General features: G+C 39.5%; 1 protein-coding gene across 1 annotated transcript in view; it reads left to right on the forward strand.

Moving 5' to 3' along the window:
• Window positions 1-12,368, forward strand: part of SEC63 (SEC63 homolog, protein translocation regulator) — a 1,535,741-nt gene that overhangs the window by 385,316 nt on the left and 1,138,057 nt on the right. Inside the window, exon 7 of the mRNA XM_044065412.1 lies at window positions 7,827-7,877. Within this exon, the coding sequence (XP_043921347.1) occupies window positions 7,827-7,877 (51 nt within the window). The remainder of the gene's footprint in view (window positions 1-7,826; window positions 7,878-12,368) is intronic.

Consider the following 12,368-nt stretch of genomic DNA (forward strand, 5'->3'; position numbering starts at 1 on the left):
GAAAGAATACTGCATACCTTGGATGTACATAGACAGCTACGCTACTACTTGGACAGAACAAAAAATAGCAGAAAAACTGACCAACTTTTTGTAGCCTATGCAACAGGAAGGGAAGGAAAAGCTATTTCCAAACAGACAATCTCCAAATGGATAGGAAATTGCATACGATTCTGTTACTCCTTCCATGGAAAACCAATTCCACAGAACATAAGGCCTCATTCTACAAGGGCAACAGCCACTACCACAGCCTTCTTACGAGGAGTGGCAACCAAAGACATTATTGAGGCTACTTGGACCTCCGTGCATACATTTGCCAAGCATTATAATTTGCCTCTATATTCCAGATCCCGAGCAGGGTTTGCCACTGCTGTACTGCAAGGGATCCTAAACACACCATAATCTACTTTTATCCTTCTCCCCTAGTTGGCTATGGTATTCTACCCTGTTGTTTTGACTGCAGATGCATACATGAAGGACATAGTACAGTTTTGTACCTACCATAAATGTAGATGTCCGCACTGGATAGCATCTGCAGTCAGGATTACCCTCCCTCCTTCCCCTCTGTGGTACTCCTCGGTGTTTACCCTCCTAATAGCTAGCTGGTGGGGAGTCTTTATGGTGTATTTGTTTGTATATATGTACATACATGCTTATTTTGTGTTTACCTCTATCTTTTTGGAAACATTGGCATCTATCCAAATTTTAGCCTTCAAGAGGGCTACTGGCATCTGGGGCAAGAAACACTGAGGAAAATGGCGCCGGCTGATGCTTTTATACCAAGACCAACAGAGATGACGTCGGGTGAAGTGCGACATCAGCGGACTTTGGAATCCGGCCGACTGAAGGGCTGTCTGACGACAGGACAACCCAGTTGTTATGACTGCAGATGCTATCCAGTTCGGACATCTACATTTATGGTAGGTACAAAACTGTACTTTCTAGCAACTTTCTAATTTTATAAGAGCAATATTTAAAAATTTACCTTATTATTGTCTCCTCATTATTTGTCTTTCTTGCTGTCAGTAATTGAGAGCTAGGATGCGTATTAAATTCAGTTATTCCAATGTAGAATGTGCCGATTCTGCTTGAGAAGGAAATCTGACTACCCATATCCTGATTTCTAAGGTTTCGCTTGTTTTCATGTGTATTTAAGCGTCAGCAGTTATTTGTAGTGTGTAATATTGCCATCTAGTGGCTGTACTTGAAATTACAGGTCCATTCTTTTGGCCTGCTACACAAGTAAGTTTGCTTTATTAATATTGAATTCCTTTTATCAGTTTTCATGAAGGGAAGACAAATAGCTAGCATAGCTCTGCGTTATTATAATTAATCATTCTTTCATACTTCATTGCGACCTTTAGAACTGTTAATATTGAAAACTGTTTTTTCTCACGTGTCCATTTTTTAAGTGAGCAAACCTTTACTGCTCCAGCATTATATGAAGCAGCAAATCTGCCCAGAAATCTTTCATGGACATTTGTGGACATGGAATGTGATCAGGCTATAAACTGATAATTTGTCTTGGAGTAATTTGAAGTTCAGCAAGTTCTGTTTGTTGGTGCAGGGGCTGGCTAGGGATAATTAGGGCTTCAACAAATACCCCCCTGCAGTTTCCAACAGTTCTTTGTACTCAAAAGGTGCTGAAACCTAGTAAAGAGGGAGAACTGTCTTTACACTGAAACCTTATTTGTGTTGCAGACCAGATATGGATGTCTTCAAGTTGCAGGAAAGCCTCACGGTTTGGAAATGTATGGCTAAGATTTCTGGCATTGAGCAAAGTAACTTTGTGGTCTGGATTAGAATTCACTGTAAGCCTTTATGTTGGAGTGTCCAGTAGGTAAACTTTGCCTAAAAATGCAGTATGGGGCAGCTAGTGCTTTGGCCAGTATGCTGAATCTGTGGAACGAGCCACTACAAGATCATACCAAAATTTGTTAGGTTAGATGTGTACGGCCCTCATGATGTCATAGATCATGGAACCGGAAAATCAGCAAACTGTTATCCTGTCTTTGTTGAGACTAACAAGTTTAGGTAGGGTGAACCTTATGAAGGGGTCAAGTACTCTGGGATTCTATTTGGCCATGCTGACTTAGTTGCAGTGAAGGCTTGCATTCTGCAGCCTGGTGACTCCCTGAGTTATCTTGAGTATGATTATGGTGTTAATAGATTGCGTCATAAGCTATTATGTCCTGATTCTTGGAGTTTGCAGCATGGATTTTTGCAACTTCAACTTTTGCTGATTTAGCATGATCATTGGAAGTATTCTTGTTTGTGTGTTAATTGAACATCTGTGAAAGTGAGAGGGTGGACTCCAGGCTTTATCATTGCACCTCTTGAAAATAGTGTCATGCTGGTCCGGTAATGGCTAATGGTCAGTAAGCATTAGGCAGCCCCTATACTGCTTCAGAATACCAAGTGTAGTCAGGCTGGCAACAAAAGGCATAGAGGTATGATAGTTTTTCATGTTTGCCAGTTAGGCCAGTTTCTTTAGGGCAGGTTCGATACATTGAACAAATTTAGTCAGAAGGCAGAGAAAAAATATTTGATATTTTTTTTTATCATCAGTAAGTTGGGCTTCCATCATTGTACTATCCCTGTGATCTGACTGTAATACATTGTTTCATGTTTCTCCCTTTTTAACTCTATTGTTAACACTTTATTACTTGTATTACTGTCTTATTAAATTCCTGGAGCTTTTCTCCCCAGGACTCCACTGAAAATGGACACCTGCTGTCTAGTTGGATGTATCTTGGTAAAACAGATAGACAAATAATTCATGCTATGGATAAGGTGTACTAGATGAAGGAAATATGTGCTAACATTGAAGCAACAACTTCTTGAATCTACAGGGGATAAATTATGTAGTACGTTCTAATGTGAGATTACTACACAGCTAGAATTTAGTATAGTATTTAGGTTTAGTATATTTGCAGTTGTGGGAGTATAAAGTAAACAGTAGGATTTAAGAGTAATACACAGCTGTAGTTTGATACAGGACATGGTTACGGTAGCAAGAGAGAAGTACACATATTTAGCATGATAATAGGATCAGGGCTGAGCAGGTAGTAAAACATTACAATATCCCCTTCAGGAGCAGGCTCACATACCACCAGTAGTATGATTAGAAAATGTCTCAGATGCTGCACACCACATACTTCAACTCAGTTACCATGTAGAGAGGCTGGCTTGGATGCTACAACATACTCCATAGAGTCAGTAAAGGCATTAATTGTCAAACTTGCATGACAAATTCTTACTGGCCCTCCTTGACCACACTGGGCAGAAAATGGGAGAAGTGTCTGTGTGCCCAAGGTCCAAACTCTTGCATTTTATTTAAATTGCTAGAAAAGCAAACGCTGTTTAGCTTGTGGCCACGACTCTTGATGCACCTTCTAGAGCTGTTGACGCCAGATCTGTAATCTGAAGACAATACCATGCCTTGTTGAAGTTTCAGGCTTTACCTGAGGATGCCAAAGCCCAGTTAATCTGTGCCATTCTGGACAAGGAATTGTTTGAGAGCCTTGCTATTGAAGCATTTAAAGCAATGGATGAAAGGGGTAGATCGGTAATTTTTCTCTCTCCCTTGTTCCCAGGTATGAGAGAAACTACCCCTCTAGGCCTGTCCCCCCACCCATTTACAGAAAACAGAATAAATCCAATCAACAAAAAGGCAAGAAGGGGCAGATAAAGAAAAGTTGACAGGGGGGGGGGACTATAAGGGGAAATTCTGGAGGTTCCTAAGAGTTCTCCAGTAACAGAGATAAGTTCTGAATATCTGAATCCCATTGTCCTGCTTTCACACATGGAAAGACATCACATCTGATTTTTGGGTGTTAAAGATTATAAAGGAAAGTTACTTCAGTGGGTCCCCTCATCCCACAGGCATTCATCTGGTACTAAGACAAGAAGCACCTTGTGTCCACTGTTTTCAGCTGTTTTACCAGGGAGATATAGAAGAGGTGCCTCTTATCAGCTAGGCAAAGGGTTCTATTCTCTAGTCTTCCTTGTCCTCAGAAAGGAGGGTACCTGGTGACTATCTGGAACCCTTTCAAGGCTCAACATCTTCATGTAGATCCTCAAATGCGAGATGCTTATTCTGTAAGCTGTGTTGGCTCTTTTGCACCCAGAAGTGCACATAGTCATGCATCCCCATTCACAAGATTCATAGGCACTTACTCATATTCCTAGCTATGGGTTGTCAGTTTACTTCCTTGTCCTATGACTTTCCACAGTGCTACATCTTCACCAAGTTTGCTTTTTGCTGGATGACTGGTATCAACAGTTATCCCTACCTGGATAATTGCTTGATATAGGGATCTTCCAGAAAGGAGCTGTTGGCAGTCTTGGACTTGACAGTAAAATACTTTCAGAGACTGGGGGTTCACTCTGAATCTACAGGAGCCTGCAGACATTGAGGCTGACAGTTTCAGTATCTTCCTTGTACTAGTACACTGAAGATGTGCTCATAATTTTCAAGGAGTTTAGGAGGCCTACTATGAGGAGGTCCTATAACTTCAAGTGAAGCATATTCTTCTCCGGATCCTACAATAGTCTGTGACTTGCTGAAAGCTGGACTCTCCTACATCTTCCATTAAGGTCCAGTTTTCAGACAATTTGGCATGTTTGCTCTGGGATTCTCTCTTTTCCAGCCTATCTTAAGTTAAACAGTTTCTCATGTGGGTTCTGCACATTTGTCTTCAAGTATAAGGTGGCACCCATCTGAGACCTGAACTGTTTACTTGAAAGCTCACCCACGCTCCTTTTAACCCAGCAGCCAAGAGTCCTTTGAAATTCCCTTTCTGAAATGCTGCCCTTCTAGTAGTCATCATCTCAACTTAGGAAAGTATCTGACCTGCAAACATTAATGTGCTTTCCTCCTGTTTTGCTTTTCCATAGGGACGTAGTAAGCCTTAAAACTAAATTTACATTTATGCTAAAAGTAGATTCTTGAGTTCACCTTGAATCAGAAAATATAGCTACCAGCTTTCTTCCCAGCTATCAGAGTAGGAGCAGAAAGAATTCTGTACTACTTAGGCATATGCAGGCATCTCACATTTTATCTGGACACAACTAAGAACTTCAAGAAAACTAAGCAGTTGTTGCATCCTTTGCTTTTAAGAGGAAAGTCTGGTCAGTGACTGAGCCGGCCATCTACAAGTGGCTATGCCGTTTTATTGATATCTGCTATTACAGAAAGAGAGACAATCTTTTCTGACCCAGTGGAAACTCATTCTACCAGTGCAACAGCTGCCATAGTGGCCTGTAGGCAAGAAATGCATGCCAAAGCCATCTTAGAGGGAGTCTCATGGTCCTTATTCCCCACCTTTACCAAGCAGTGCAGATTGAGCTCCTAGCCCAAGGCTGTCCTTCGGGGGCATCCTTTGCAATGCCAAGCAGCCTCATCCCACCAACCACTCCTTCAAAGCTCTAAGAGTCATCCCAGAAGTAATAAGTACTGCAGCAGTGATCCAGTTGAGAACATAGCACATGTATATCAGCAACATACCATAATAGTAAATGTTCTCTACCTCTAGATCATTTTCAGTAACTGTTCCCACTCGCCTTCTACTCTGTGACTTTCTTCTCCCTCTAGGGCCAGGGAATGGACCCCTTGTTGTTCCTTATGTCCCCCTTCTTTGAACTAGGATTAAGTTCTGAATCTAAGTAGGGCCTAGCTCTGCATATGAACCCCCCCCCCCCAAGCACGCATGATCTGTGCTATGGCAGGTATCTGTCAGTTTGTCCTTTCACTTTGTCCTGGGGCGTCTGGCATAGGACTGCAAACAGATCCATGATTACACTTATCAAGGGTATCAGAACTTGTCAGAGATTTGGGATGCATGGCTAGGTTTAAAAAGGCCCTTGTGGTCATTAATCTAGTAAACCCCTATGACCCTGTTAATGATAGTCTCAGCACTACTGGATATTTGTAGATTTGACCAGGGCATTCATAACTGTAAACTGTATTATTCTTAAAAAAAAACGGAACAAACTTATTTTTGTTCACAGCTCTATACAGTGATTTCAGAGTTGTCTAGAGAACTGAACTTTTCAAGTTCACACTAACTATCTTTTATCGTCTGGCACCCTAAAAAACGGTGTTCCACAAGGTTCAGCATTATTTACAGATGACCTCCCATCCCTTGTTTTCATACTGTATGCAGATGACATCCTTCTATTACAAGTCAGCAAATGCGTGTCAGAAACCCAGAAGAAATTGCAACATTCTTTCTCTAAGCTATGCAACTGGGCCTGATTGTAATCATTTTTAATTAACAAAAAAAATCTATGCTGTTGACAGTACCTCAAAAACTTCCTTTTCTATCTTTAACATCACTTTTAACCACATCATCATTCCCCTTGTTTCTGAATGCAAATACATTTTTCAAGTCATAAAGGCGAAAAAACTAACACAGTAATATCTCAACTTAAACTCTGCTGTAGAATCTCTCATTTACTGTCACCTTCATTCCTGTTTTCCCTAGCTAAAAATATTATTTTTCCGATTACTTTTTACTCCGCACAAAATTCCCGCAGACTTCAGGTCAAAGAAAATAAAACTTGCAGATTTGCACACCTTGTTAATAGCAGGTCTAACCAGTGTAACATCCTGCAAAATCTAAAATGGCTTCCAGTCACCGAAAGGTCAACTCATCTCCTAGGTAGTCTTATTCATAAAATACTACACAGTGGCTACTGCATACCTTTGAGATGTAAAATACCCATCCATGATCAGAATTACTCCCTAAAAAGTATCCAGGAGAAAGTGGTCACTTTAAGCTGGCCTCCTTATAAAACGGCTATTAGAGAACATGCCATCTTCCAACTTCAGGCTTTATGGAATAGACTCCCATCTGAATTAAAGTACCTGGAGTCATTGAGTTGAAAAATAACTACTTTGAGCATTTACACAAGAAAACTGAGTATAAGTGCTTGAGGGACAATGGTTAACCTCATCATTTGCTATCAAACAGCATACTACCTCCAGTAAGAATCAATGTGAAATGTTGAATTCTGATAGTAATGTACCTCTAGCTTGAAGTATTTCCCCACTTGTTATACTAAATTTTGTCCTTGTTTCCTGAAATTCAAAATAGAATTTATGTATGTTTCTCTGTGCAAGACTCCACAACAAGCATATGTTTATTCCAAGGCATTAAAAAATTGATTTTGCATTTGTTCTTGTATATTGTATGCTTCTTGAGTATCCATGCATGCTTTTGTTTCTGTAAGTTGGGTTGTGGATGAAAAGGGTTTTCAGACCAGCCCACCTACCCAGTTACCACATAGTAAATAAATGTGTTGGCATCCCATTCCGAAATTGTCCTCTGACTTATAATTGTTAATCTGAATGTAGTCTGTCTTAAGACCCTGCGTGGAATAAAGTGGATATTTAGAAATTGGATAAATAATAACAAATAGAGAACACTTGGGAGACTTTATAAAACATGTCTATGAGGGGTTGTTGGTTGTAGGACTTGGGGGGGAGGGTCACCTCTTGGAGACTGCAAGGAGAAAATGAAATGTTGCTCTACTTATGCATGACTTGCTTTGTATGGGAGTGTTTTGTGTGATGCTTGCTGTACCAGTTTCCTGTCAGATGTGTGCTTTCATGGTGAGTAATGGCGCATTGCTGCTTAAGGTAGGCATGCCATCTAACGGCAGTGAAAGTATAGTTTAATTTTCAGATTGCTTTTTCCATATTACTGATCGTCCTTTCCATGAAAATGGCAAGATAGATTATAAAGTTAGTGTCAGAACTTATACCTTTGTTTTAACAAGTTATCCTGAATGCTCATAATTTTATTTTCTCTTGCTAAATGCAGGTGTTGTTTGTATATGGACTGGCTTTCATGGTTATTCTTCCAGTTGTCGTGGTAAGTTTTTAGCCTACTATTTGTGTGTGTTGTAAATGTTTTTTATAATTGAAAATTGAAGCCTATGGCAAAAAAATGTATTCTTAATTTGTTTAATCAGAAGATTTAATAATTAGACTTTTCTAGCAGCTTTTCTAGCAGTGACAACTGTCCTTGATGTGTCCTTACAAGGGTATTACCTTTCTATCAATCACAATGTGTTTTTTCAGCAATGTCTTGCATTTAGGGACATTACACACCTTTGAATAGGACACAAGATGTCATTAAGTGCTTGACTGTATTGTCATGCTCATCCATATCGATAGAGCCCACCAAATGCTTTTTGCCACTCATACATTCCCGATCATGTTACTTGAATTCATTGATAAAGCCTGCTTTTCTTTTCTCTCCAGGCATTGTCATCATCATCAATGTTCATGTGACTGTCTGATTACTACTGAAGGCTCGTTCCTTTAGTGCTTTTGCTGCCTTGGGGAAGAGCATCTCACTTATTACTGTCCACAAGTTCCAGCGATTCAGCTTAGTTACTCTAATGAAGGTAGGAAATATTGCTAGCAAACTTTGCAAAAATTGAGGGTGTTCAGGCCATTTGTTGTAGGAAGCAGCAAGATGAGCCCTCCTACCAGACTCAAGCAACTGATTAGAGCACTACCATGTCGACATTGTAGTCCACAGCCAGGCCACAGTGACATTGTGCTCAGTCCATTGTCCAACCCTTCAGGTGTTGAGATCGCCTTTGACTAGGGTGGATTCAAGCTGGAACCATTCATTGGCCTTGGCCAAGGGCCTTGGAGACAAGCCCCTCTAAGATATGCCATTAACTCCCACTACTGGAAGTGTATTGTAAGGTTTTGTGCTATCCTGCCTTCAGATGATAAGTGAGAGTGTACATGTGACAGTGCCATAGTCTGTTTAAAAAATGTTGGGAAGTAGGTGGAAGGTTTGGATGTTACTTGGGTTCTCTAGAACTTTTGCAGTAACTTGGAGAAGGGATACAATTCTACAGGACCACTCTTCATGTTATCTCCAGGTTTGCTGTCATTATGTCATCTTGCAGGTGGTTGAATCCACCTATGCAATGCCCTGCATCACAAACAATGTCGAACACTAACATTCCCAACTGTCCTACCTTGCCCCCCTTCTGGACTCATGGTAACACTTGATGTTATTCGTGTTTCACTATTGCAGTCATCACCTGTGGGTTATCCCTGCTGTGGTGGCCCTTGGCTGGCCCGAATACCAGAGTCAATGTTTTTGTGCACTAGCTGCTGTCACCTGTAGTTTTACGTCCGTTCGTGCACCTGTCACCCATAGACTTTTGAATACTGGCCAAGGCTCTTGCCACCCTCATAGTGCCTTTTTTAGGCAAGGCTCAAAAGACAAACCCACCACCATAAATAGCACAAGTAACAAAAAACTGAGGGTAATGCTACTCAATGCCAAAAGTCTAAACCTCAAAATGCACACACTCTAGGCACTCCTTAGTATGGAGAAAATTGATATATGTGCAGTAACAGAAACCTGGTTTAAGGCTCCAGAGAGCACCCCAACACTACCAGGCTACAACTCATACCACACATTTCAGCCACAGAACCCGGACCGAAATACAAAAGATGGGGCCGTATCCATATTCATCAAGGATACCCACACCTCCAGGTTAGTGGCACAGCATGATGCTTCAGACATCATCCACATGCAACTAACAACGGGTAAAACTGCAATTCAAATTGGAGCTTGCTACAGATCACCCACCATGTCCCAGGACCCCCATTTCGCATTTCTGGAAACACTGGGAAATAGAAAGGTCCTACTAAACACCCTAATATTGGGTGATTTCAATTACCCAAACATTAATTGGGAGAACTACTCAAGTATTAACTCCCTTGCCCAGCATTTCCTAGAATTTATAAACTCAAATACCCTGGATCAACTGGTCAACACTCCCACCAGAGGTGACATATTGGACCTGGTCATCACCAACATAGGCGACCAGTGCTGTACACCAGACGTCAACCAATCACTGCTTAGATCTGACCATAAAACAACAAGGAAATCTCAAGGATGCAACATGTAGCTTGCCATATATCTTGCCAATAGGATATCCAACTGGTATAAACACCAAACGATTTGTGAAAACACCAAACGATTTGTAAAAACAGCAGTTTCTTTATTATTGTGAACAGTGGTAAGCGCTTTCACGTCTAAAAGACGCTTCTTCAGACCTCTATGTTACAGCGTTTGCTTGCTTAATAAATATAGAGACAATTATCACATTCATTTAATCAATTAAACCATTATTAGTTTAAAGTGCAAGTGCATATATCTTGTAAAAATCTTATATTAAACTTCATTTGTATTTATTCTGAATAGATAAATAAATAATATATAAAAATAATGTTAAAATAGAAACAAAAACATTTATATATGCTATGCATTTAAAAACTGTATGTAAAAAATGTATAAAAAATATGTATTTAAAAAACCTCATTGAAGCCTTTTATAGCTATATCATTTAATTCTTATGGAAACTGGTAATCAAAGTCTGACCAATTTCTATGTAAGGACTAATACCTTATGACACATAAGAGAAACACGCACTGAATGCCAGTGTCAATGTTTCAAAGGCCTAGACATTAAGTGCGGCTTTAGAGTGATTTTTTCATTGAGCCCAAATTTATGTGCCTGTAGCCTAAGGATCCATCTGTTCTCTATTTCTTCTGTGTGATTTTTTATATTGCCTAATCTATTTGTTCTTACCACTGTTTCAAGCACCCTAAACTTGAAACTGTGAGTGGATCCATATTCCATAATGTGATGTGCCAAAGCATTGGTATCATTTTCCTTATTTACTGCATAAATGTGTTCTCTTATCCGTTCACGAAGGGTTCTATTCATCTTTCCTATATAGAACTTGTCACATGTTTCACATTGTGCCAAATAAACTAGATCTTTTGTCTTGCAGTCTGCATATCCTCTAAATGTGTAAACTTGACCTGTGTGGGGATGTATAAAACTTTCTTTGTCAGTTATATATTTACATTGGTTACATGTGCGGCAAGGAAAGGTACCTTTCCTTCGTGATTGTGGTGACTTGTTCCCAGTTTTTTCATAGCACAGTAGTCTTTTTAAAGACTTCATATTTTTATAAGTTATACTAGGCTTGTCATCTATGAACATTCTAATCTTGTCATCCATCAATAACAATTTCCAATTATTTTCTATAATTTGCTTCACTTGTCCATTTCTATTTGTGTATGGAATAATTAGTCTATTTTTCTTTCCTCGAGTATTTGCAGTATCCCCTTTATCATATGATGGCCTATGAAAAAAACGGTTTGCCTTTGTGTGTTCTTAGGCTGCTGCATGTTGTAATTGTTTCTTTTACCTCCTTCTCCTTGTACCCTCTAGCAGTAAACTTGGTAATCAAATCGGCTTCCTGTTCTTTGAAATTCATGTCTTGTGTGGTAAGCTTAGATGTTTTGAGCACCTGATTCTTGACAATATTGGAATATATGTGTTTAGGATGCATTCTGTCTCGATGTAGCAAGTTATTTCTCCAGCTCGGCTTCCTAAAAATTTCTGTATCTATCCCATTTGGCCCTTTAATAAGCTTCACATCAAGAAACTCAATTTCAGTCTTAGTGTGAATCCTCAAAAGCCAAAAAATCTGTGGTGCCATTGAGGTATTTAACAAAATCGTATAGATCTTTCTCATTGCCCCCCCATACAAAAAACACATCATCGACAAAACGACCATAGTATTTGATACATTCAACATATAATGCATTGTTGAGAACATAAGTGTCCTCCCAATAGGCCAATACCAAATTGGCATAGGAGTTTGCACAGGGAGTGCCCATGGCAACTCCCTTCATCTGCAAAAAATAACTCTCTTCATGTAATAGAATATTGTTCTCTAATACCATTTCTAACAATAGCATCAGTTGTATCACTTTGTTGTTTGTTAATCCCTTTTCTAATAAGTAAAGTCTCACATATTCTGTGCCTATGTTGTTCGGAATACAAGTAAACAAAGATTTGACATCTAAAGTTACAAAGATGTCATCCCTGCCAATAGGCATCAAATTGTCAGATTGGGCTAAATTCTCCAAAAATTGTTGAGTGTCTTTTAAAATATGACCTGCTGCATTGACAAATGGTTTAAATTGTTTATCCAAGTATATCGATATTGATTCTGTCAACCAGCCCTTGCTGGATATAATGGGTCTGAGGGGAGGGGTCAAACAATTTTTTGTGAATTTTCGGAAGACCTCTAAATGTAGGTACCAGTGGATCTTCTATTAAAAAATATTTATAGAGATTTTCATCTATCACATTACTCAATAATAGATCATAAAGATGACCATGGAACTTCTTTATTAAGTTATTTAGCGTGTACCTACCCAATAGTTTATAAGTGGCTTCATCTGCTAACATATCAGCTATTTTCATCATGTACATGACCCTATCCATTACAACCACTGCTCCACC

Source organism: Protopterus annectens, chromosome 1.part0 (assembly GCF_019279795.1).
Source record: "Protopterus annectens isolate FY-2018-M chromosome 1.part0, PAN1.0, whole genome shotgun sequence".
Classification (NCBI taxonomy): Eukaryota; Metazoa; Chordata; order Ceratodontiformes; family Protopteridae; genus Protopterus; species Protopterus annectens.